Source organism: Barbus barbus (assembly GCF_936440315.1).
Source record: "Barbus barbus genome assembly, chromosome: 25".
Lineage (NCBI taxonomy): Eukaryota > Metazoa > Chordata > Actinopteri > Cypriniformes > Cyprinidae > Barbus > Barbus barbus.
Window position 1 is genome coordinate 12,184,599 of NC_136753.1, and position 27,584 is coordinate 12,212,182.

The 27,584-nt window shown below is 36.0% G+C and overlaps 2 protein-coding genes across 5 annotated transcripts; one reads left to right on the forward strand and one right to left on the reverse strand.

Moving 5' to 3' along the window:
- LOC306844493 (diacylglycerol kinase epsilon-like) lies at nucleotides 1-11,758 on the forward strand. The gene is made up of 11 exons (XM_079376667.1): nucleotides 1-892; nucleotides 2,094-2,250; nucleotides 3,287-3,406; nucleotides 3,570-3,713; nucleotides 3,995-4,152; nucleotides 4,244-4,292; nucleotides 4,472-4,585; nucleotides 5,560-5,631; nucleotides 6,880-7,007; nucleotides 7,207-7,318; nucleotides 9,382-11,758. The coding sequence occupies exons 1-11, from the start codon at nucleotides 459-461 to the stop codon at nucleotides 9,601-9,603; spliced, it is 1,710 nt and encodes a 569-aa protein (XP_079232793.1). The 5' UTR covers nucleotides 1-458; the 3' UTR covers nucleotides 9,604-11,758.
- On the reverse strand, nucleotides 11,617-27,584 carry trim25 (tripartite motif containing 25). 4 transcript variants are annotated; one of them, XM_079376663.1, is made up of 11 exons: nucleotides 26,897-27,559; nucleotides 19,321-19,416; nucleotides 18,942-19,175; nucleotides 18,573-18,741; nucleotides 18,430-18,456; nucleotides 16,703-16,771; nucleotides 14,513-14,626; nucleotides 14,357-14,413; nucleotides 14,072-14,170; nucleotides 13,415-13,474; nucleotides 11,617-13,332 (listed from the first exon to the last, which is right to left on the reverse strand). In XM_079376663.1, the coding sequence occupies exons 1-11, from the start codon at nucleotides 27,488-27,490 to the stop codon at nucleotides 12,800-12,802; spliced, it is 2,052 nt and encodes a 683-aa protein (XP_079232789.1). In that variant the 5' UTR covers nucleotides 27,491-27,559; the 3' UTR covers nucleotides 11,617-12,799. The 4 variants fall into 4 exon arrangements, with proteins under 4 accessions (XP_079232789.1, XP_079232790.1, XP_079232791.1 ...); XM_079376664.1 differs by lacking the exon at nucleotides 18,430-18,456 and having other exon boundaries at nucleotides 26,897-27,584; XM_079376665.1 differs by lacking the exon at nucleotides 14,072-14,170.

The following is a 27,584-nucleotide window of genomic DNA, read 5'->3' on the forward strand; positions in this document are numbered from 1 at the left end:
ATAAGCCTACGACATCATTTCCGTTTCCGTATATTGAACTAGATGAATCTTGTAAGTTTTTTTTTTTTATCGCTTTCTGTTATTCCAGTGGTTCCAATGCACTTTTAAAATACGTGGATAACAAAGATGAAGACGGGATCTCCCTCTTGAAAACGAAATGTAGCTAGAACATATACGTGAATGCATTTATCTGCTGTAAGTACAATTTGTCTTGCTGTACCAAGTGTTTGACAGCAGGGAGGTGTTTACGATGGCTGTGCTGTAACAACAGTGTGACTCAGGTTTGGTGCATTGCCTGGAGATGCAATGATGTGCTGCTCGGATGTGGTTAGAAATAGAAGATCGTCGTGGGATGTTAAAACTTCCACACCTTGACTAATGACGATCGCAGGCAATCACTGATTATTTTCATCTGCTTGACGAAATAATTCCTGTAAAATTAGAATTGTATTGTGGCTATGGAGGAGAGTACTGAAGAGATGAGGGAAGAGTGGACCTTGCTCCTCTGGACCACGGTCGCTGTTCTGGTCCCAGTGTTCATCACACTGTGGTGCAGCTTCCAGCGTCCCAAACGCAAAGTTCAGCTGAAAGATCTGTTCCGAAAGAGCAAACACGGCTGGCACTACACGGACCTGTTCCACAAGCCCACCTACTGCTGCGTGTGCTCTCAGGCCATCCTGCAGGGGGCGTTCTGTGACTGCTGCGGCATATGTGCGGATGAGGAGTGCATACAGAGGGCAGATCGCATCCTCTCTTGTAAGGAGATCATGACCCAGAGTCAGACGGATGGGAGGTTTTACCATCAGTGGATCAGGGGAAATGTGCCCCTCGCCAGCTACTGTGCCGAGTGCAAGCAGCAATGCGGGACTCAACCTAAACTCTGCGACTACAGGTATTTAATATAAACATGAGCTTTCTTTCTGAATTCTGAATTGATATAACAGGAAAAACAAATGATCCTCCTTATGCAGAATAGCCTAAATCAGGATCTAAAATATATTTTGATATACTAAACTTGTACCACAATTTTTGGACAAAAGTGAATAACCGTGTTTGAGGAGAATATGAAAGGGAAATGGATAAAAGAAAAATTGATATTCATATTTAATTTTTTAAATCAATTTAGGAACCCCCCACACTTTTACATGATCAACTTTGAAGGTTTCAAAATTTAATGAATGGTTTTGTGAAAATAAATAAGAATTAGTTTATGTATTGAGGCAAAGAACAAGGCAAACAAAACAAAACAAGCTTCTAGCATGGGTTTGAACTTTTTAAAGTTGAGAAAGAAAAAACAAATACCATCTCTAACTATAAACAACAACAACAAATTATTTTGGAAAGAACTGATGCCCACCTTATAGATCTTCCATAGCAATATTTACAGAAGTCAAAGTCAATATTTACAAGAAAATGTTAAAGAACAGACAAGTGTTTTTACATCTTAACTTAAAGCAAAAAGGATGGCAGAATGGCAACAACTTTAGACACTATTCAATAGCAGCAGAGAGCACACAGCCTAGAACAGAACTTGAAAGCGTCTGTTGAAATCCATTTTTGTTGAGGCTGCGGCACTTTAAAATACATCACTGACTGTTGAACAAACAAAGCAAACCAGAAGCCTGTCCTTTTCTCTTGTTTAATCTTTCTAAAGCATGGTTTGATTAAAGAGTCAGTAATACCTGTAGTCCAGCTATTATGACCAGGGGCCTGTTTCATAAAACAAGTTTACCAAATAAGCCAGGTTTATTTCAGTTAGTCTGAATTATTGTCAGTTGATTTGATTCAAAATAAGCCAGAATAACTGAAATAAGCCTGGCTTGTTTGGTAAACTTGTTTTATGAAACAGCCCCCTGGTCCTTCCACCTCAATCCTCAGTGCCAAAGGTAGCGCAAAACTGGTGCCAGATCTGATTTTGCAGAGACTCAAGCCAAAAGAAGTACTAATTTAAAATTATTTGTGCCATTTTTTTATGATTTATTAAGAAAATGTTATGTGCAAAATAAGAAATCTTACTGTGAGTTTTACAACAGAGAAACCAGTTCTAAGTGCCCTCACTCACATGTTTTGTTTTTATTTTGAAATATATATAGGTGTGTATGGTGTCAGACCACAGTGCATGATGACTGCCTTTCTAGTCTGAATGATGATTTGTGTGATCTTGGAGAGTTCCGCTCTGTTATCATACCTCCCTATTACCTCTATCAAGTCAACAAACTCCGCCGAAGACACCCCGATGAGTACAGCAAGGTGAGGATCCAAACACAAACATCTGTAAAAGAAATGACAACAGAGACAACAATTTTTTTATAATTATTTTTTTTAGGAGGGCACAGAGGTTATAAGTCCAAAAAGAGATTTTGTTGAAGCTAAAATGACTAGTTTTCTACTTTTTTTTGTTTTGTTTTAAAGGAGACATGCCTGTTTTAAACCAGAGGTACAAAAACAGGGAATAAAATGCCTGTTTATTTCTACTAATTTATTTCTGTTGCTTTTTTATAATAATCTTTAGTGCTAGTTTAAATGTAGTGTACATTTGTCCAACGTGTACAGCTAGCCAAAAACATGAGACCATTATGATATTTTTAGTAGAGGACATTAAGTATGAAACGTTAAGTATGTCCCATTTTACATACTTTTACACTATTCTTCACTATTGTGTAGAGTAAGTTCCTGGCTGATGTACATGTTCATTGTGATTGTTTTTACGTATATGATATACAGTAGTAATAACCTGTTGAGAATAATTTACAGAACTTTAAAGGAGAAGAAATTTTGTGTAGTTTTTCTTTTAAAATGTAATTATGACATGTATAAATGTCATTTTTATTGTTGACACAAACACATTATAATTAAGCCAGAACATTTATAGGTATACAAAATGATTAACCATTAATCAAAATGTAATGTAATTAATGACAGAAAGACTGCCATCTTTGACTTTTTCAGCATCTTGTGTAAAAAATGCAACTTTCATCTTGAGTCACTGCATTATTTCCATTCTTTAATGCAGTATTTGTGTTTTTAAATAAAAAAAGTGACAAATGCTTTTATTTTATTTGAAATGAGCAATATTTATAGATTAAACAAATATATAAATTAAAAGATGCATAAACATTTGAAAAAAACACAGCTGTGAATAAATTTCAAACAAAAGAGTTTTGAAATGTTGCAAAATGTGCAAAATAGATCAGTGCTTGCACAGTCGACTAAATGAATATAATGAAAATAACCTGACCAATTGTTTAATAGTTATATATTTTTATTTTTATTTTTTTGCATGCAGCTTGCTGCAGTCTGTGGGAGTGGCTGGACTCCAGTTCTGATCTTGGCAAACACAAGAAGTGGCAACAACATGGGGGAAGGTTTGCTGGGAGAATTCCGTACCCTCCTGAACCCCGTGCAGGTGTCATTTGGCTCTGTGCTTACATTCACATAATCAGCCAGTTTCTCTCTTTTTCCATGCACTCTTGGCTCTTTTTATTTTGTTTGAAAGATATATCACATTCTTCCTACTATCTAATGGTTAAAACAAGAAGTTAGTTATTAAATTTTTTTCTTTCTTCCAGGTGTTTGATCTCTCTGAGCTGCCTCCCTCTAAAGCCCTGCAGCTCTGTACTCTTCTGCCCCCAGGCAGCGTGCGTGTTTTGGTGTGTGGGGGAGATGGCACAGTAGGCTGGGTTCTGGATGCCATTGATACCATGAAGCTGAAGGTGAGAAATGGAGCTGAATAGTTGAGTGGACTTGAAAGTGTAATACATTATATTATAGTCAGTTGTTGTGGATGTAAACCAAGCTCCCCCCCATGTGTTTTAGCACTGTGCCATATAATGACTGTACATGTACAGTATGTGGCCTTGCTAGTAGGATCTGCAATGTCATTATGTGATGCTTATATTCACATTTGTGGTGTTATTTCATTAAAAAAGGTCATTTGTTGTTTCTTGAGTTATTAAACTATTGTCTGCGTTTGTCTCTCTCTTATTCTGTAAAGGGTCAGGATCAGTTTATCCCTCTTGTGACTATCCTGCCATTGGGCACAGGCAATGATTTATCAAACTCTTTAGGATTGGGAGCAGGATATGCTGGAGAGATTCCAGTAGAACAGGTGCTCAGGAATGTTCTAGAGGCTGAGGTAGTCAAAATGGACAGGTAAGACCCTGGCTGTGCTGTAAAGTATTGAATTATGAGGAATGGCTTTTGTCATTTGATTTATTTTGTATTTCTGCTGTTAATGTGTTAGGTGGAAAGTTCAAGTTGTCTCCAAAGGAAACTATTTTCGTAAGCCAAAGGTCAGTACATACAATATATGATCAACCAGCAGGAGGATGTACCCCAGAATGCAAATGAAATTACTTGAATGCTAAGCAGAATTTAACATGACCAATTTATTAGCATAAAATCCTATGAAACACAGTATTTGTTAAATCAATCATGGCACGTTTAATTCATGAAGTTGTTTTCTTGCCAGGTGTTGTCCATGAATAATTATTTCTCAGTGGGTCCTGATGCTCTCATGGCACTGAACTTCCATGCGCACAGAGAGAAAACGCCCTCCTTTTTCTCCAGCCGAATCATCAATAAGGTCTTAGGAGTTTTCTGTCCATCTTTTCATTTTTTTATTTCAGGGGATTAAATCAAAAACGCTTCTAACATTGTTTCTATTGGCGCTTTTCCACTGCATGGTATGGCACGGTATGGTTCGGTATGGCTCACTTTTGGGGGGTTTTCCACTGGGTACAGTACCTGGTACTTTTTTTAGTACCACCTCGGTTGAGGTTCCAAGCAAACCGTACTGTCACCAAAATGTGATGTGTAAACTCTGCTGATCATTGATTGGCCAGAGAAAATCATCACTGTCTGCATTATTGAATTTGCGACTCGAGACGAAATGTAAATAATCCCACCCACTCTAAAGCGGTACTAAACTGCAGTGGAAACGCGAACCGAGCCGTGCCGTGCTGTACTGAGCCGCGCCGAGTTGTTCCACGCAGTGGAAAAGCACCATAAGCGGCAAGAATGTTCATTGCGGAATAAACTGCATATTTCAATGTAAAACCATTGATATTTGTAAAGCCATCTAATTTCCTTTATTTAACTTAAGTTTGCTTACAGTTTACTTGTTTCAAAATAATTTCTTCAGTGTAAAGGCTGTATATAACCGAGAAAATGTCATGACTCTGAAGTTTATAAATTATAAAAAAGGACCCTTTTTATATGAAATGTCTTTAACTACTGTTAAACTACTATTAATTTCTTTAGATACATCTGTACACTGTTGACCCTACCCCTGCCAATTAACCCACCCTTAAACCTAACCATACCACACTATACCTGTCCCTAACTATGTCTCACCTCAGTAGCAGCTAAAGTGTTTTGCAATAAAACATGAATGCAGTTAGTTCACTGTACCTATGAACGCTTATCTGTCTACTACTAGTAGGACTATTATACATCTTTTCCTGTTTAAACACACTGCTAGGTTCCCCCTTTTCATTACAAACAGAAGTGTTTTGTAAATTCATGGCTAATAGTGCTGACAATTGTCTTTTCTCACAGGCAGTGTACTTCCTCTATGGTACCAAAGATTGTTTAGTGCAAGAATGTAAAGATCTGGATAAGAGGATTGAGGTAAACATTTTACTTTGCTTACTGAGACAAGTGATTCAAGGGCAAAGTGTTTTCTAATTGTTTCCTTTGTTGTTGTTGTCGTCATATGAATAGCGTGTTCTCTGGAAGCCTTAGCCTTGACATGAACTTCCTGCTTCATTCCTGTGGTGTCTCAGTTATGATATAATGATGAAATACTAAAGCCTGGAATACACTACATGACTTTTAAAAACGCAAAACAAATTTTAAAACGCAGTCATAGAGGAAAACTGGCCATCATACACTAAATGCCTGAAAATCAATGGATGCAATCATAGTCTGAAGCGAAACAATCGGAGTCAGTGATCATCATACACTATGTGATTTTCAATGGAATCTGTGAACTCAAATCTGCTGACTGGCTCTGACTTTCGACAACTAGCATCAACTTGTTTGGACTGTAAATCAGGGGAAAAAATTGTGTGGTGTATTCTAGACTTAAGAATCTATTGCTGCATTCCAGTTCACATACTATCCATCCTAAATAGTATTCAAAATTAGAATTAGTGTGTCCCAAATGGTAGTTTGTTAAAATGAGTATCCCAAAGGTACTCAGATGGTTTACTATTTCTGGTGGGAATTTAAAGTCCAGATCCGTGCACACTCTAACGGCTAATACTGCCCACAACCCATTGCATGTTGGATGAGGATTAGATTAGAATTACAAAAGTGAATTAAAAATGTAAAAAAAAACTACAGGCATGGCAGATATGCAAGGCCGATGGACAAGTAGAGTACCTGTTGAAAAAATAGTTATTTAATGCTATCTGCGTTATATTCCATCTTCAACAACATTGATTTCTTTTATAAATATACATTTAGTCATTCATGTTTAAATGCAGTATTATGCAAACACATTAGGAGCGCTGAAAGATCATTTCTCTCACAGTTAGACCATGTTAGACCAAATGCCATGTGACAGAAGCTGACCCAACAATGTTGAAAGCCCTGCAATGTTTTACAATTTTTGTGCATAAACCTGAAATAAGAGAAAGTATTTTAATGCTATGAAGCTTAACACAAAATGCAGTTTTTGTCACCTGCATCAACGTGCTGTAACCGCTATACCACAGCTCTGACCAAAAGTGTATTTTTAAGCATAAACTATAGAAAATCCTGTTTCTAATAGATGCAACTCTGAGTTTATATTTCTATTTTTCACCACACATTTGGAAAATGCTGCATTATTATAGTTTTAATGCTCGATAATGCTTAATTGCGCTTCTTTAGCTGGAGCTGGATGGAGAACAAGTGACTTTGCCCAGTCTGGAGGGGATAATAGTGTGCAATATCGGCTACTGGGGCGGTGGCTGTAGACTGTGGGAGGGAATGGGAGATGAACCCTATCCTCCAACACGGTGAGAATCCAAATACCACTCTACTATATGCTTTATATACTCTGCTATACTATACTCTAATATACAGACTTGACCTTGTCAAGATTAGGTTGAAATTAATTAAAACTTCATACCTATAGAACTGGATCAGAGTAAAATGACCCTTGTAAATATTGCCTGTTTAATTAGTATTTTCTTTATGACCTTTTTCTTTCTTTAGTGTTGACGATGGTTTATTAGAGGTGGTGGGAGTGTATGGCTCATTCCACTGTGCACAGATCCAGGTGAAACTGGCCAATCCTGTGAGGCTGGGACAGGCACATACAGTACGGGTAAGACATACAAATGTTCTTTATTCATACAGCTTAAATGGTGATTAAGTGTGAGTCATGGTTCAGCTCCATAGCGCTCAAAAACACTACAATGTCTCCACTTCAGGGTGTGTCTATAGCAACTTTGTTTAATCTGTTTTTCAGTACACAGTCAATATAATCATATATGCCAGTTTAATAAACTTAAGTCTATTTACAGTGAAAGTGCCAAAACTACAATATTTAACATATATGTGGCCCCGGACCACAAAACCGGCCTTAAGTCGTTGGGGTATATTTGTAGCAATAGCCAAAAATACATTGTATGGGTCAAAATGATTGATTTTTTATTTTATGCCAAAAATCAATAGGACATTAAGATATTTTGTAAATTTCCTACTATAAATATATCAACTTAATTTTTGATTAGTAATATGCATTGCTAAGAACTGCATTTTCTCAATATAATAAACGGCGATTTTCTCAATATTTTGAGTTTTTTGCATCCTCAGATTCCAGATTTTCAAATAGTTGTATATCCAAATATTGTGCTATCCTAACAATCCATACATCAACTGAAAGCTTATTTATTCAGCTTTCAGATGATGTATAAATCTAAATTTTGAAAAATTGACACTTATGACTGGTTTTGTGGTCCAGGGTCACATATGTAATAGCTACAAAGCATCCAATGTGTAAACAATATGATTTACGCACAAAATCCAGCAGAAACTCCAGCACAATCTATATATTTAAAAATTTTCAAGACAGATGCTGCTCATTTGCACACTCTTGGATGCTCAGTGTTTTTCACAAGCCAACACGTGAGCTTCCATAGAAATGAATTGAAAACGCCAGACAAACTAAACTAAACTATACTTTAACATGCCTATCCCCTTGCAATGCTGTCTCCTCCCTTTTGACGTGTCTACAGTGTCAGGTCTGGGCAATAAGGTTGTCCAATAGCCAGTCAAGTCTCAATGCTGTCCCCCCAGCAACCTGTCACTCACATGAAGTGAATGCAGTAATTAGCAAGCAACAGAAATCTGACTATGCAATCAATTTCTGAAAGACAAATTCAAGTCCCTCCCTTTATTTTTCTTATTCAAGAAGCAAATTCACTCAGCTCACAACTGGGAAAAGACAGTTACAGTTTTTATTTCATGCTAACTTTAATGCCTTAGCCATCTTCAAGAATCGGCTAAAAACACATCTCTTCCATCTTTATATGAACCACTAACTCTAGCACTCTCTATTCTAATTCTATTCTTAAAAAAAAAAACTTGCCCCTTTCAGACTTGCACTCTATTAATTTACTAACTGCTTGTTTTCTTAAAAAAAAACAAAAAACGAACACTTCTCGCTTCTCTATTCTTTTTCGATTCTATCTGTTTTCTTTTTATTTATTATATAATGAAAAATAAAAAAAACCTGGCTACGTGTGCTGTATTAGGCTGTCTTAAGACTCGTCATGGCACTTGCATATCATTGCTCTTTTGTTGATTTTGATTGCTTCCATTGTCCTCATTTGTAAGTCACTTTGGATAAAAGTGTCTGCTAAATGACTAAAAACCTCTCTGCTGAATAATAGCAATCCACAAATAGAATTGCTATTTGTTGGCGATATTAGATGAGAACAAACCTTGAACTGAATTGAGCTGGATGATGACTAATTTGTCTTCTGTAAAGCTGCTTTATAGCCTCATGATTGATGAATTTTGCAGCATGTTCTGTTATTGAACAGGATTGAATCAACATTGAACTGACTTGAGCTGAATAATGACACTGTTTCCTCCTTTAAAGCTGATTTGATATCAATTCATAATTTGATCAATTTTACAATATAAACATTCTTATTGAACTGAACTGAACCAACACTACACTGAATTGAGCTGATTAATGACTATTATGTTTATATCTACTTTAAAGCAGAATTAGATATTTTTCACGTTTGAAGAAGTTTCCATCACTGATTCTGTTATTTTCCTATTTAATACTGTAAAGTTGCTTTGAAATGATATGTATTGCACAATGCACTATATGAATAAAGGTGACTCTTTATCCTTTGCTTTTTTTTGTGGTAGCTGGTGTTGAAGAGTTCTCGGATGCCAATGCAGGTGGATGGAGAGCCGTGGGCGCAAGGTCCATGCACTATCACCATTACCCATAAGACCCAGGCCCTCATGCTGTACCACAGTGCAGAACACACAGATGATGATGACTCCAGCGCCTCGGAGGCTGAAGAACCCTCAGCCGATCACATTGACACAGCTAGCAACACACAGGAAACTGTGACAGTGTCTTAGTAAGGCTGTAATCATTCTGTCTGTGCTATTTCCACCCCAGAAAGTAGCACAGCATGAAAGTGTGATAAATGTATGATGTCATAAATGTAAATGTACATAATGTGCATGTGCTGCTCTAGTAATAACGTCTGCAGTGGTTATTTCTGAGAGTTTAAAAGCCCCTTTCTCTCTCAAGCACAGCTCCTGCAGTTCTCAAACTGTCCACAAGATGTCTATCTCTGTTGAAACATAGGTTTCTAGATTTGTGTGGCTCAGGTTTTAGATATTTAGTCCACAGTGGAATCATATTTAGCTGTAAGCAGAGCTCAGGCAATCATAAAAAAGAAAATTCAGTCCAGTGGAGAATGTTACAAACAAAGCTGCTTGGACACAAATGTTTTGCACTGATCTTGAGTGCCATAGGTCTGTAAAAATACAACTCGCTGCATAAATCTTGTATTTGAGTTGTATATGTAAATGAAGCTGTGCAATAATTTTGTTTAGGTCCTTATGTTTTGTTACTCCTTTTGTGAAACACCTTTGCACTGCTTGAATCTAGAGTAGCTTGTGAATAGGCGTGCCATTGATCTTATTTTGCAACTATTCCATGTGTGTTATTGGTTTAGTTTATGAAATGGCAGTAAAAGGTTTCAGAGCACTGGATTAAGATAACATTATTTATTTTGTTTTTCGCATGTGCTGATTATCAGGCATTTTTATTGTTTTATTCATTGTTCATTGTCTCCACATTTCCATAGAGCTTTATGTTTTTATGCATCCTGCTTCAAGACAGGATAGAAAAGAAAAATAGCTTTTGGAGTGGTAGTATGTAATGTCACAAGTTTCATATAATTATATCTACACCTGTGGCTTTACTAATTGTAACTCTCCCTGAACTAGCGTCACCTCTCTTTTGCAGGAGTTAGACATGTTATCCATTAAAACCTTTTTTGATTAATATGAGGCTTTGCTGATGTAATGTATTTGAGCAGTTTATAATTTGATTTAGATAATTTCATGTTCAGAGTGATTGTACTGAAACAATCTTGCAGATTGTTGAAGAGAACTGTTATCTAGATGGCTGCCATTTTTCATACATCATTTTGAAGGAGATTTTGATAATTTTTTGGAAGATAAAAGGTTTACAAGAGTGTTACCAAAAGTATATATCATTTTTTTTTCTCAAAGACTGAATATTTTCCCGTTAAATGATCTTTATCAGTTGTACATCAAAATGTAGACGGCTGTATTTGTTTAATTAAAAAAGTTTAGTAATGTCTGAAAACTTGAGAATGCTTATATACCTTGAAAGGATAAAATCAAAATTGTGATGTTTTTTGATTAGTGTCATTAAAAATAACTTTTCCAAGTATGTTTGTGTATAAATACTGAAGCAGTAGTTGTGATGAAAACATTTTTTTCTTTACAACTGTAATTGCACTTTTCTTTTTACACATGCTCTAAATGTGTCGAAAGGGTTTTAAACAAGAATATTATTCTCCTTGGGACTACTGATAGTTTATCATTTTAAATGTTTGTGAGTGTTAGATGAGATGGGATTCTCTGTATTGAATACTGAAGGTTGAAATATTTTGCACTGACCTCTCTACACTAGAAACATGACAGGAGGATAAAACCCATGGCTTATGTCTTGTTTTTCAAACTCAAACTCTGACAGCAGTTGCTCCTGGCATTGTGTTTAATGTGTAACTAGACTTGTTTGTATATCCAGATAACATTATTACAAGTTGGAGACGATTGAGCCAAAACATTTCATTAAGATAGAACATAAAGTCCAGAGTTCCTTGGTCAAAAATTAGATTTATTTTTTTATTATTCATCACTGAAAACAATGTGAGCTGCACAAATGAACTATCACCATTACAGGAGCAGGATTAAGCCACCCAATAACAATTTCACAAATGTGATCAATACAACAGAAGATGAGAGAGAACAAACAATAAATGTAGATGATGTTATATTTATTCTTATATGAGACTTGGTCATGTAATGGCTTTATTGGTATCATGCTGATATTTTACTTTATGTATGTTTTGCTCCCCAACAATGTACAATATTTTCATTTACATTTTTTAATTAATCACTTACTCTATATGATGTATCAACCAAAATTGTAATATTGCAGAAAGCAAACAATAAATGCCTACTAAACATTAACTAAACGTTTCTTTTCACTGTTAACATTTTTAACACACATTTAACTCTTGTTGGTTTGACAGAATTGCACATGTTAAAAAGAACTGGACCCAGCGAGGATCTTTTCATCAGGAACCAATACAACTCCATCTGGAGCACACTGCCAGTGGACTTTACCCATGTGATAAAACCAACAAATGTCAAGTGTGATCATGTGAAGTTAAACACTTCAAACCTCAAACAAGTTAAATCTGCAAAAATAAAATTCCCAGAACAAAGTAAGATTTAATGCCAACATTTGCAAACCATATGCATACACTGAAATGTACCTTGACGATGATGTCCATCTAAAATATTTTTGAATAATGACCACTAAACGTTTCAATTGACTGTTGTCTTGTGCTGTTTTCAACTGAAGTATTTTCAGCATAGCTGAGCCTCTCTCTTGCATCACTCTGCAATCCTGTTCTTCTTACTTACCAAATAAAAGTCAATTAAATATTGATTTAGTCTGAAATTATGTAAGTAGCCATATAATAGGATAACAGTCATTATTGCAAATGCAATACAAACCTCTTCACTTTTTGTAGTGACAGTTGGACTGCATTAGCCTTTAGATATCATCCATTCATCAATCTTTTTTTTTTTTTTGGTCAACATTAAAAGACATTACCAGACATTTATAGATTAAAACTGTACAGAATGCATAAAGCAGTCACAACACACCTAAATTAGTTTAAAAGATTATTTGCATCAAACCTGGCTTGATTAAACCCCATGAATAAATATTCTGTCATCTGTTTCTCATGCATATCGTTTCATACCCGTTTCAAAACACTTTTGATCTTTGGAACAAAAATGAAGATATTTTTAATATGCTGTAATTATTTTTGCCCATCTATTGAAAGTCCTTCAAAGATTTCATGAAGCTTGAACATTCTGGTTGTGTGGACTCACTGATTGGACAAAGATGACATAATATTAAAAATATCTCAATTAGTGTTCCAAAGATAAAACCATCAATTCATTACAATGAATAATTAGTTCGACTTGGATACTTTCAATTGCCGAGCTTGCACAAAGAGACAGAAGAGCTATTTGAGAAGATCCAGAAAGCGGGATACACAGCCTCAGTGAAAGGAAAGACAAATGTGTGGAAAGGGTAGGACCGGTCTTGCACATTATAGAATGTTGCACTTCCCTGATCACAGTCCAGCAAGACGCCCACGCGGCTTGGGTTGGGATTCTGCAACACCGTCTCGATGCTGTTGTGCCATGCAGAAAGCTTCACGTTAAACCACTCCACACACCAGGAGTCTGCATTACGCCCCAGACGGCTAGAGGGACCCTTGCGGTCAATTCTTCCGTATGCAAGTCCCAATCCGCAGAAGTTGTTACTGCTCATTTTGATCTCCCAATAATGACGGCCCTGAGAGAAACCCTTGGTGCAGAGCACCTGGGAACAGACAGAAAAGCGAAAGGGAATATCTGGATAATGAGCTGGGTCGTCCGAGACTGTCGCTTTGGTGTTGTTTTCAGACAGGGAGATCCGCTTGTGAGCTGTTCTGACATCGAAATTGAGGATAGTGCCATCTAGACAGAAGAAACAAGCATATAGATGTAAAAGGTGATGAACATGAACAAGTGGATGAAATCTAAACTACGTCAAACTCACATTTAAGAAGGTCACTTCGTTTCACAAAGTTTAGCACAGCTGGTGAATTAGCAGGTGGATCTGTAATGAGAGAAAGTGGAAACAAAAAGCATTCAGAAACATCTAATGTATTGCCTCCAAAGGGAATGAAAGGTTTGCTCATTTTATTACTACATTAGTATAACAAATCCAACCAATCAGGGGTGCATTTCCTAATAGCACTGTTAGCAAATTTGGACTCTTCTGTCACTACCCACAAAATTCAACAATTTGCTGTTTCATGAAGCCATAGTTTCAACAAACAATTGCAAACCGGGTCGCAAACTTGTTTGGTGGAACTATAGCTCTCAACCTGTGGTTAGAATTAGTTTCTTCTTAGATCATGCATGGTACAACATACATACATACACACACACACACACACACATCAATATATATGTTTTAGTGTGTCAATTATCAGTGCCATTTTTGAAGAGTACACATATGCATTAATTAACCCCTGCATGACTTTCAATAATTAAAAAATGCCTGGTGCGATATATTTATTTTCTGTTTCTAAATTAGCATCTGCAGTCTATTCTAGAATTACAGTAAATGGTATAGTTTTGGAGCACTGCCCCTTTATAGTAAAGATTCAATTTAGGAGGGCATGATTGAAGAAGAACTTTTTCCACATACTTATGTCAGGTATGTCTACAGTTTTAGCTGTGATGTCAAGCAAGTTTTCCATGCTTTTGGAGAAAACAGAATTTGCTCCTTTAGAGGGATTCCTAGATTCTGGCAAAGAGGATATACATATAATATTAGAATAATTTCTAAAAAATATTAACTTGATCCACATTCCTTTTCAGAACAATTTGAGCAAAAATCTCTGTGAAACAAGCACACATAACAGTAATCAGACAAACAGTAATAATCAGTTGTAAAATAATATGAACATATGGAGGGGTAGTCAAAACTTACTGTTTGGCTTCTGGTCTTTGCGCTCTTTGTGATCCTTCTGATCTTTAGCACTCTTGCCTATCAAGAAATAGAACAGCGAGAGGAAGGTGTACATTTTAATAGTTTTTTTATGGCTCCAAAATATTATTTAAAAAAACATATAAGCAGTTGGCTTACTGGACATTTTCTGTTTAGTTACTGGAAACTTGGGTTTGGGACCACGGCTTGGACTGGGAGCTCTCAAACGTGCTGAAGGCTCATGCCACACAATCGGTGCCTCCTTTTGCATCCCTAAGAAATAATTAAACATAGAATTAATATAACAAATAAATTGATTTAAAAACACAGCAATATTATGCATTCTTTCATCAATATTACATCAAATTAAAGTCAATTAAATATTATTTTAAATAATTTAAAAAGCATTCATGCTGGTAAGGGTAAGATAAGGTTTTAGGCCTGTCCCTCGCTATGATTTTTCTTTTTCAGCAGGACTTTGAATTTGCAAAATAAATGCAAAATTACATTTGCATATTGTTCTAAATACGGTTTCATTGTTAAGCAATGTTTTTGGCATTGTGTAAAGTGTAAATTTTTCTATAAATTAAAAATAATTTTATTGGTGTCCTGATTTCATGTCAGCCCTGTTACCCTCATCTAAAAAAAACCTTGTAAAATAATTGTAATCTAAAATAATGTTCTGTTTTTGATGATTTATGAAGCTGGGGGGGCATTATGCAAATGTCAATACTGTTATTTATTTACTATTATTGTTTGCATTTAAAATAATCAATATCTAAGTAACACCCTTTCAAAGTGTACAACGTGCTTTTGTGAACTTTTGAAATTGGTTACTGTCACCCGTTACTTTTTAGAGTAACAGGTTTTGACGTGGCTAAAAGGGATGACAGATTAGGTGTCACCCTGTTTTTAAAGATTGTCTGTGTAAAATTCCAACATTTCAAAGGTCACCCTGGGTTTATTATTGAGCTAATGTCTATATCATCAGCAAATGAGCATCAGTTACATTTTTTGTTAGTATTGTTACCATTACTATTGTTGTTAATGACTGGGATAAGATGATCAGTCTCAATAAAACTCTTTTTTTCCCCCCATAACTCATGTCAATAATGCATACATGTCAATTCAATTACAAACAAGAGCAGCAAGGTGACTGAAGACCCTCGCCCCAGTCTTGCAATGTTCAAGAAAGTAAAATCAAATTTCAGGATCAAGATCTTGGTCTTGTTTCAGATGATCACTGAAAGACCCAGATTTGATCATTTTCCTTGGCTAATAACTGAACCAAATCAGTGTATTTTAAGTTCTGTGAGGGGACACAGACAAACAGATGGACACATTATCTAGTTACAATATCCTTAAAACATTAGTTTTAACTTTGGATAGCTCTTAGAAATGTAATGTGGTTAATCAACAATGAACTGACTTTAACGGAACACTATTGTCCTCCTACATTATTGACACCATTTTCCTGTTTAGCACTGTAAAGCTGCGTTGACAATCAGTATTGTATAAAGCGCTAAATAGATAAAGGTGACTTGACTTCACTAATACAACTATGCCAAGTAAGTGCAATACAATATAATACAATTTAAAATGGTAAAACTTTGCAGTATTATGTAAACAAATGTGCGCAGTATGCTGAAGAAAGTGTGTCCTGTCATCGCTGTTACTTTGGTCAGGCCTGTGACTATGACATCAATCCTGTTACTGTCATTCATTTCATAAAAATTGTAAATATGATATTTGATACAGCCTTCCAGATTTTGTTTTTTTACTGTAACTATATTTTATTTTGAACAAAGTTCTTTTTTTAATATCTCTCTTGTAAAAATATATATTTTTCTTAATTGATGTGGTTACCCTCCAAAATTAGGATGTTCTTGGTCAACTGAATGACAAATATTAAAATATTTTTTTTTAAATCCAAAATTTAAAACAATCCCAGTGAAAAGAAGGAATAAAATGGTGCTCATATATGTGAAAACTATCACATAGTTCTAATTAAACTACAGTATAAAGTAACGCTTGTGTTTGTAACAGGGTTGACAAAAATACCAAAACATGAGGTAGAAAAATAGTTGTAAAATAATAAATTGTATAGCTTCAGATGGCACAAAACTATTTCCTGTCATTTTAAGGTGTCTTCATTTCATGGACATTTAAAAATATTAAACATTTTATTTTTTTATTTTTCCAACTGGAAAAGGCACAGATTTCATGTAATTACCCTGAAACATTGGGAGAAAAAATATTTCAAAAGATAGTGATGAATGGATGGGTTTAGGTTATACTGAATCAAGAGGCAACAAAAGCCCATTCTATTGCATGGGAGTTACTACTTACACATGTCTCTAGGATTTGACAGGTGGGCAGGAATCTCACTTGGGATTACTGAGAATTGGCTTCCTAGACCTAGAGGATTAGAGAAATGGTTCAAATCTTCAGACAGTAGTTTTATTAAGAAAAAGGCCCTATGGCTGGGCGATTTTTCTGATTTTATGAATTCATTTGAGTTTAACTGATTAATTGTTTTTCCCCTATTTTATTCCTCATAAATCAAGGAACTGTAAATACGACATTGCAACTGTAAATAGAAATATTACCAAATGCATTACCAGAAAACAATGATCCGACCTCATGAAGGTGCACGTGATTAACTGCTCACGTGTGATGCATTCTATGAAGGACTGAAAGCAGAACATATTTCTAGGTGCTATTCACACAGATTGTGCTTTTGCATTGAAAAAGATATGACAGGGGCATTGGAATAGAAAAAAATGCAAGGTGATGGGAGCTGAACTTCTTATAACTCGAGCATTGCGTTTTTAGAATGCCGTTTCATGCACAAGGTGCTGCAAGAGATACGAGTACAATGGTCAAATACGTCTATCAAGCGCATGTTTATATAGAAAAAACTGAGCAGTGGAATGCAAAAACCTGTAAACAACTATGTCTGATATTTCATGTTTTTATGAAATAGTCTACCGAGACAATAGTCTACTGGTCTTACACTTTTAGTGATTTTGACTTCGAATTGCCTTGAATTTGGAGATTTTTTTTTAGCATTTCTCTTGACTTATTTCTTAACATACATGTTTAAGACAAGCTTGTACAATAAGTGCCTTCATATTTCATGCATCTTTACTGTAAAAAAGATATCTACGAAGTGATTTGTTTTACATTTATATCATGTTGACAGCCCCGATCAGAGAGAAAATGCATGGGGCAACGGACTGCCTTTTTTTGGTTGACTATTTTTAATGTAGAAAAGAGCAGTGCATGCTGTTTTTTATGTTGCTAGCCAACCACTGAATCACCTGTCCTGTCAGTCTAAACAAGGATTACAGCGTGAACGCACTAGAATCTTTGATTTGCTTTCAAGTAAACTGTCATATTAGCAGAAACTTTAAACATAGTGGTAGTTGCGGTTCGTGACAGTCACCACAAGTTTAGTTTCTCCTCTATCCTTGCAGTCTCCGGACGTTCTAAGCTACTATAAACTTCCATTACCTCAACGATCTCTATTCATTCAATTGGACAATGGAAAAAAACCCCGCAAATGACACTGGGTGTTCAGAGCGCTCCTACAAAACACAAGGCACAGCAGGTGGCTAAAACGCGAGGCCCCCGGGGCACATAATCAGCACACAAAACACTCACTGCCAATAGAAAACAATTTTAAAAAAGGCACCTCTCACTACAAAAAATGCAATCTGTCTGATTGGGACTTTAATGTGTGGTACACTTGGAATAGAACTTTCTTAACATTCTCTGGTTTATACAGAGAATGTTACTTTTACATTTTACATGAAAATGTTACATTTAGTTACAGTTAGTTAAATGTAGTTACATTTTTAAGGTAACTTAAATGTAAATAAATAAATAAAAATAAAAATCGAGAATTGGTCAAATGTTCTGAAGAAAAAAAAAAATATCAAGATTTTATTTTTTGCCATATCATCCAGCCCTAGAATAACCTCAACAACATATAACTGGCAACATAATCACTTGTATAAAAATACTTTATATGATTAGTATGTCCCACACCAATTATTTCAATTATTTCTCACCTGCGCCAAGAACAGATTTCTCAAACTCTGTAAAAACATATGTATATCAGAAATCTTAGCATGGACTATGACTATGTGTGGTGTTGCTGTACACAAACATCAAAACATGCAGCACAATTTATACAAGCTCTGCACTTACACACCTGGTTTAAGTACAGCGATTCTGTTTTCTAATGGCTGCTCCATTAATTTGGTGATCCACTCCTTCAGTGCAACTGCAGTGGAATGATAAGCTATCACCTCTTTACTTTCCACATTCATACGAGGGTTATAGGGCTCAAAATTTACCACAGAGGGCAAATCCACAGAGGCCTACGACAGAGATTGGTAAAGTCAAGAATACAAACATAAAATCTACAAATCTTGAATTGACTTTTACTTTTTGTAAGAGATCCTAGACCAGCACTGGGCTTCACACACAATATTTAATCATATATACATCTAGGGCACAAATAACAGAACTAAAAATGAAAAATGTATTTCAACATTTGGTCACATAATCTCTCCATCACCTTTAAGAATGCTAGTGACTGCGACTGGTCCAGCAGAATGTTGATCTCAGATTTGGTCCTACTCATCTTCTCCACGTTCTCATTAAATTTCTTTATCAAGGAGACCAGTTTGTTCTGACCTTTCTCCTGTTCCTTATCGATAGCAAGCATGGCTTCTTTCTCATCTCGGTCGATCATTTCTCTAATCTGCCTGTATTCTGCCTCAAGAATACGTTTGCGGGTTGCAGCTAGGTCCTGGGAAAGCAAAACCAAGGAAATGAAAGCTCCACATGCTGACATATGTGATAGTTAAAACTGTATTTGCAAATCTTGTCATCTCTTACAGTACCTTCAGCTGATTCTGCTAAAGAGTCCAAAAGAAAAATAAACATTTCCGAACCTTTAATTTGATTTGCTGCTCCTTCATCTGTGTGATAACCTGCTGATTCTTGTCAGTTTTGACTTCAAGGATGTTGAGCTTGTCAGTCAGGTCAGTCTAAAAAAGTTTTAAGAATAACAACAATTTTAGGGAACCCCTTTATTGCCGTATGTTTTAAACCAAAAAACCCTAATAAATGTTTACATATAAAATAATACAAACCCTTAAAACCAAACAAGCAAATATTATAATTATTGGACACTATGCTTATGTTATTTTGCTTAGAGTCAGTTTATATCAGTATGTCTAAGATATATACATATGAACCAGAAAATCAAAGTGGGCACACCATAGCTCTAGATATAGAAATATATTTATTCATGTTCTCACCACAGGTGACGCTTTGAGCTTAGACGCTCTTCATCAGACAATGAACACACACATGACTCCGCCCTTATATACACAACACAAAATTAAATCACATGATCATTTCCAGCGATATCGTCGACCTGATTGCAAAGACACTATTTAAACTGAAAATAAATCCTAGTAGTAATTAGAGGAAAGGGCGAATATCAAAATCTTCGTTGAGACCATTTGAAGATAAAGTGTTCAAAGTATAAATCCAATAAGCTTCACATATGTAGAGATTGTTAATATCACCTCCTCTTCGAGGTAATTTAACTGCTTCAATGCCAATATATTGTAGAGACTTCTCACCACATAAGAAATGTAAGAGGTAAAAGCAGCTCCCGCAAGAAGCTACTACATGACACGCAGGCACACACAGAGGAAGTAAATGTCATCAACTTGTCCAGTAGGTCTATTTCTGATGATTGTTCTTTAGAAATTTAAGACTTAAAGAATCTTTTAAAGGTTGTAACAATGGAGTTGTTGGTACTCAGATGCCATTGAATTGTGCTTTAGGTGTTGATAATGGTGAGAAAGAAACAGTCAAAACCCCGTTCAGGGGTAAGTCTACATTTATTCCTCCCACGAATAGGAATGCTTCTCTAGACACATATCGTAGATTGGTCAATATGAGGTTGAATTGTTATTCAAACACAAAACACGGTTCAAAATGTTTCATAATCTGACAGATGGGCAAAGACATGAATTGGACGCCCTTCGAAAAGATAAATCTGTGGTTATTCAAAGTGCTGATAAAGGAGGAGCTGTTGTTATATTGGACAGACATACATACGAGGCAGAGATACAAAGACAACTTTCTGTTACTTCCTTTTATGAGAAATTAAAATACAACCCTATATCCTCGTTCAATCAGTTTATGACTCATTGAAACAACTGTTAGAGCTTGGCTGTATTACCAAAGCTGAGTTTGAGTTTATGTGGGTTGAACATCCAGTAACGCCTGTCCTATATACTCTGCCCAAAATTCATAAGGCCTATAAAGATGTTCCTCCTGGTAGACCTATTGTGTCAACCATTGGCTCCTTGACTGACAAAATGTCTGCGTTTATAGACTTTTTCCTTCAACCTTTGGTTTGTTCTTTGCCTTCTTACATCAGACATACAATGGACTTCATTGAGATCATTAAACCTACTGAACATAATACGCTCTTGCATGGATCATCATATCACCCTGTTCCTCTGAAACATTCTCTTCCTATTTAGTAGGATTCACAGAATCTGAGAGATGAGGACTATCAACAGCAAGCTGAGATCTTGGCAGACAGATTCAGACAGAGAGCGTATAAAGAGGAGTGGATCCAAGCTGCTGCAGCTCGTTTTAGAAATTCTTCCCAACAAGATTGTCTGGTTAAGAGATCTAAATGTAAAGATCAGCGTGTTAATTGCTTTATTCTGTATTCTCCTTTGGTAAAAAATATTGAAAGTATAATTCAGAAATATTGACACATTGCTCAGCGTGATCCCAAGTTGCAATCGATTTTTGATAAACCACCTTGGGTGGTCTACAAGAGACCTCCTAATTTGTGCAACATGCTGGTTAGGGCAGATCTGCTGCTTCCGCAAACCGACACATTGTTTGAGTAATATACCTTTTGGCAATTTTAAGTGTGGTTGCTGCCAACAATGTAATTTTACATATAAAACACATACTTTTAATCTTCTAAGTTCCGAGGAACGATTTCTTGTAAAACAACCAACGTGATTTATATGTTACCTTGTCCTTGTGTACTGGGCTACGTGGGGAAAACAAGTAGACAACTCAAAACTCGTATTGCCGAACATCGATGTGCAATTAGGCATCAGGACCCTAGAAGTCCAGTGGAACAACATTTTTTCAAGTTTAACCATTCGATTTCGACTCTACAATATATTGGCATTGAAGCAATTAAATTACCTCGCAGAGGAGGTGATATTAACAATCTCCTTTTAAAACGTGAAGCATATTGGATTTATACTTTGAACACTTTATCTCCAAATGGTCTCAACGAAGACTTTGATATTCACCCTTTCTTCTTTTGCAGTCAGGTATTTACTTAAATGTATTTGGTGGTTGGAATTTATTGTTGTTCTTATGTGTTTTTCTTATTGCCCTTGTGCAGGTTTTTTTTTTGTCATGTGGGCAATCATGTGATTTAATTTTGTGTATATAAGGGCGGAGTCATGTGTGAAACGTCACCTGTGATGAGAACATAAATAAATATTTTTCTATTTCTGGAGCTATGGTGTGCCCAATTAGATTTTCTGGTTCATATTCTTGTGTGGTGGTGGGGCACCCACATTGAGCTTTTTACCTATTGGATGTGCGCTCTTGGACTGTTTTTAAGATATATACTAGGGTCGGGACTCGATTAAAAAAATTAATCTAATTAATTAGAGGCTTTGTAATTAATTAATTGAAATTAATCGCATTTTAATCGCATATAAATATTTGACCTGAGAACAGTGAGAAGTAAGTTTTTTTATATGGATTTTTAAATTTCCCATCCACAGGGCCAACCAAAGCGGTCTCATCAGCTTCTTTGTTTCTTGTTTTTGGCTGTTTCTCAATATGCGTTCTTCAGCGATCTTGCGCCCTTGTGTTCTCGTTCTACGTCATCATTAACCGTCGAAGTTCAGTTCCAATTCTCAAGAACGCAAGTACAGAGGATGCATGAAAGTGCCCGGATATGTTCTTGAAACTGAGGATGCATCGAGTGCAGACTTGAGAGAATCGAGCCGTTAGAAATCCCAGAAAACGCTGTGGGTGGCCGGTGTAACTTACGGAAGCCTGTAAGCTTTAAAGTCGCTCTCACAAATACTTAACGGCTCTTCAAGTTGAAAGTAAACATTTATCGTTTTGTTTTGGTTAATTTTAATAAAGTTATAAGACCCGGAGAAAGTCTGCATTTTTATTGGCATATTAAAATGAATCTTAACAGTAAAACATATAACGCTGTAAAATAAAACAATACAATTATATGAAAGTAATATCTATAATAGTATGAAATGTTTTAATAAGTTATGACATTTTGTAATATTGATTGTTCATTGGTCGTTTCTTATGCTGAGACTATGCGGTCAGTTAAGCAGGAATGCAGTACATCTCAGTTCTCATAAGTGTGCGTTCTGTGTTCTCGCGTCCTTCCAAGTTCGTTCTTCCAAGGAAGCTTGGCAAGACCGGTCTCCACGAGAACGCAAGTCCGTTCTTTGCGTTCTTGGAATTCTGAACGCTAGTTGGTGCTCCAGTATAATCGGTCCGCCGAAACTCATACAGTGAGAAACGTTCCGCGGTGCAAAAATAAGTGCGATTAAAATGCGTTAAAAAAATTTAACGCGTTATTTTTGTGTAATTAATTAATCTAAATTAACGCGTTAAAGTCCCGGCCCTATATATACATATAAAAAACATTGTCAAAATCTATTATTGGAAAGGTAAGGACATGATGTGTGGCCAAGTATGGTGTCCCAGAATTTGTGCTCAGCATTTTACCCATCAACGTGCACACACACACACACACACACATCAGTGAGTAGTGATCATCACTCACTCACTCACACACACACTCACTCACTCACTCACTCACTCACTCACTCACTCACTCACTCACTCACTCACACACACACACATCAGTGAGTAGTGATCACTCACTCACTCACACACTCACTCACTCACTCACACACACACTCACTCACTCACACACTCACTCACTCACACACACACTCACTCACTCACTCACACACACACACATCAGTGAGTAGTGATCACTCACTCACTCACTCACACACTCACTCACTCACACACTCACTCACTCACACACACACTCACTCACTCACACACTCACTCACTCACACACACACACACACACACATCAGTGAGTAGTGATCACTCACTCACTCACTCACTCACTCACACACTCACTCACACACTCACTCACTCACACACACACTCACACACACCAGCCTGGTACCTTGCTCAAGGGTCTCACCGGAGTTGTGGTATGAAAGGTAGAAGAGAATGCTATACATTCACCCCCACACACACACCTACAATCACTGCTTCCCAAGACTCGAACCCACAACCCTTGGATTACAAGTCCGACTAATAAGAGTGTTGTATTCAGTTGAGCTGCCTTAGTTTGAAGCTGTTCCATAATTGATTAACTTTGCAACATTGACACAGTTATTGAACTGAACTGAATCAACAATGGACTTAATTGAGCTGAAAATTCTAGCGCTGCTTTAATTTCATATTTGATTAAATTTGCACATTCCTCTATCATTAAACTAAACTGAATCAACATTGAACTTGTTTACTTTTTTTACTCATCATACTATCTACTAACTGAATTTAATTTGCTTCATAATTGGTGGACTGCAACACTGACAATCTTATTGAACTAAACCGAATCAACACTGCCTAAATTAAGCTGAATAATGACAACTGTCGTCTGTAGAGCTGCTCTTCAGATGACATTTAAGTCATTTTAGAATTTAATTTTGCGACACCGTTTGTTTTGGTGAAGCTAATTTGAAACAATCTGTACTGTATAAAAGAGCTACAGTGGGGAAAAAATTATTTGATCTAACTCAAGAAAAAGCACATTAAGGTCCTGGAGTGGCCTAGTCAGTCTCTAGACTTTAATCCTATAGAAAATCTGTGGAGGGAGCTGAAGGTTCGAGTTGCCAAACGTCATGACTTGGAGAGGATCTGCAAAGAGGAGTGGGACAAAATCCTTCCTGAGATGTGTGCAAACCTCTGTTTGACCTCTGTGATTGCCAACAAGGGTTTTGCCACCAAGTACTAAGTCATGTTTTGCGAAGGGGTCAAATACTTATTTCACTCAGTAAAATGCAAATCAATTTATAACTTTTTTTGAAATGTGTTTTTCTGGATTTTTTCACTGTTAAACTAAACCTACCATTAAAATTATTGCCTGATTCTGATTATTACCCCCTAGTATTGGTAGGTTTAGGAGTAGGTGTGGGGGAGGGGTTAGGATCTGGGAATCAGGTAAATTAGCGACTAAATAATTTGGGTAATAATTTGGCAGGGGGGCAGAATTGGGCACAACACCTGAGTTCTTGCTCAAATTATATTATTTGAGTAGATCATGCTACAGTAAAAGCACTTAACAGGATTATCTATCATATACGGCGGTAAAGTTAGTTTTACGTTTGACATTCATTAGACATTCGGTTTCATTTCAGTTAAACTCTTAACGCCTGTTATGTTTCAAGCCGTAACTAACTCAGATAGACATAAATATTTGTCCTTTACGTTGCACAAGGCTTAATTTTTAGAAAAAGAATTATGATAAATTAATTAAACAATTTAACTACATTACATTATACCGTAAAACCAATACTAAATGTTCTGAAAAACATCCCTGTTATTGCACAAGGCTCTGTTTTTGGAATTGGCATTTTATAATAATTTTACAACTTTTAATGTATGCAATAATACAAATACATTAAACAACAATAACATCTGATTTGAAGGTATCTTACCAACTGTTAAAAATATCTAAATATTATTCCCTATAATGCACAAGGCTTATTTTTTATGATTATGTCTTTATTGTTTTTATATACAGTATAGAATCCATATTTTTCATGTTTTATGTACTGTACCTACTCAAATGAATTAAACTCTGACACCGTTGGAGATAAAGATATCAAAACTACTGTAAAATATTCAGAATATTATTCCCTATAATGCACAAGGCTTATTTTTTATGATTATGTCATTATTGTTTTTATATACAGTATAGAATCCATATTTCTCATGTTTTATGTACTGTACCTACTCAAATGAATTAAACTCTGACACCGTTGGAGATATAGATATCAAATCAACTGTAAAATATTCAGAATATTATTCCCTATAATGTACAAGGCTTGGTTTTTCAGATTATGGCTTCATTGTTTTTATATACAGTATAGAATCCATATTTCTCATGTTTTATGTACTGTACCTACTCAAATGAATTAAACTCTGACACCTTTGGAGATATAGATATCAAACCAACTGTAAATAATCAGAATATTATTCCCTATAATGCACAAGGCTTATTTTTTTATGATTATGTCTTTATTGTTTTTATATACAGTCCACAATCCATATTGTTCATGTTTTATGTACTGTACCTACTCAAATGAATTAAACTCTGACACCGTTGGAGATAAAGATATCAAACCAACTGTAAAGTATTCAGAATATTATCTCCCACAATGCACAAGGTTTATTTTTTATGATTATGTCTTTATTGTTTTTATATACAGTATAGAATCCATATTTTTCATGTTTTATGTACTGTACCTACTCAAATGAATTAAACTCTGACACCGTTGGAGATATAGATATCCAACCAACTGTAAAATATTCAGAATATTATTCCCTATAATGCACAAGGCTTGGTTTTTCAGATTATGGCTTTATTGTTTTTATATACAGTATAGAATCCATATTTTTCATGTTTTATGTACTGTACCTACTCAAATTAATTAAACTCTGACACCGTTGGAGATATAGATATCCAACCATGTGGATAACCGTGCATTGTGGGAGATAATATTCTGAATATTTTACAGTTGGTTTGATATCTATATCTCCAACGGTGTCAGAGTTTAATTAATTTGAGTAGGTACAGTACATAAAACATGAAAAATATGGATTCTATACTGTATATAAAAACAATAAAGCCATAATCTGAAAAACCAAGCCTTGTGCATTATAGGAAATAATATTCTGATTATTTTGCAGTTGGTAAGATTCAAATCAGATGTTATTGTTGTTTAATGTATTTGTATTATTGCATACATTAAAAGTTGTAAAATTATTATAAAATGCCAATTCCAAAAACAGAGCCTTGTGCAATAACAGGGATGTTTTTCAGAACATTTAGTATTGGTTTTATGGTATAATGTAATGTAGTTAAATTGTTTAATTAATTTATATGGTTAATTTTTCATAATTCTTTTTCTAAAAATTAAGCCTTGTGCAACGTAAAGGACAAATATTTATGTCTATCTGAGTTAGTCACGGCTTGAAACATAACAGGCGTTAAGAGTTTAACTGAAATGAAACCTAATGTCTAATGAATGTCAAACGTAAAACTAACTTTACCGCCGTCTATCATATTTGTTCACATCTGTTTGTACATTCAGGTTTACAAATAGGCCCTACCTTTTGTTTGAAGCGTCGCTCATCTGCCGTGATAAACTCACAGCCTTTATGCATGTCCTGCAGACAGCTACTGCAAATGCAACTCTGGTGCTGACTGCAGAAGAACTCCATCAGTTTGCCATGACCTGAACAGAGACGCTCCATCAGATCTGGCAGCGGGTCACACAGTTGATGCGCCCGAAAAATGGCATTCTCCCGGTGAGGCCTGACATGATCCTCACAATAAGACGCCATACATGTCAGACAAGTTTTGACGGCTTTGGCTTCCATGCAGTTATCACATTTGATCACATCTGGATCTTTCTTTTTCACCTCAATATGTTCCTTGACGGGTTCAGGGACACCTGCTTTTATTCTATAGGCTTCCAGCACCGCGCTGAGGACGGTGTTCTTCTTTAGTTCAGGTTTGCTGGGGAACACCATTCGGCAATGAGGGCAGGACAGAGACGATATACTGTCTTTCCATGTCGCTTCGAGACAGTTGGCGCAGAAACTGTGTCCACAGATTAAACTCACCGGGTTCTCGAATAGACCTAAACAGATACTGCATGTCAACTCGTCCTCAAGACCCAGTAGAGACATATTTTCCGCCATTGCGACACGTCCAAGCTAACAGCGATCACTGACAACACACCCGACTGCGCCCTTAGTGAAAACGAAACTGAACTCTTATAGGCGGATCTTCAAC

What these genes read in the sequence shown, in the direction of transcription:
- trim25 (XM_079376663.1), bottom strand. Translation starts at nt 27,490, where the DNA reads ATGGCGGAAAATATGTCTCTACTGGGTCTTGAGGACGAGTTGACATGC. An exon ending in AGCAGCAAATCAAATTAAAG is followed by an intron (nt 19,176 to 19,320) that starts GTTCGGAAATGT and finishes TTGCTTTCCCAG; the next exon opens with GACCTAGCTGCAACCCGCAA. An exon ending in AGTCACTAGCATTCTTAAAG is followed by an intron (nt 18,742 to 18,941) that starts GTGATGGAGAGA and finishes TCTCTGTCGTAG; the next exon opens with GCCTCTGTGGATTTGCCCTC.
- LOC306844493 (XM_079376667.1), top strand. Translation starts at nt 459, where the DNA reads ATGGAGGAGAGTACTGAAGAGATGAGGGAAGAGTGGACCTTGCTCCTC. An exon ending in GAGGTAGTCAAAATGGACAG is followed by an intron (nt 4,153 to 4,243) that starts GTAAGACCCTGG and finishes TTAATGTGTTAG; the next exon opens with GTGGAAAGTTCAAGTTGTCT. An exon ending in GAACCCTATCCTCCAACACG is followed by an intron (nt 7,008 to 7,206) that starts GTGAGAATCCAA and finishes TTCTTTCTTTAG; the next exon opens with TGTTGACGATGGTTTATTAG.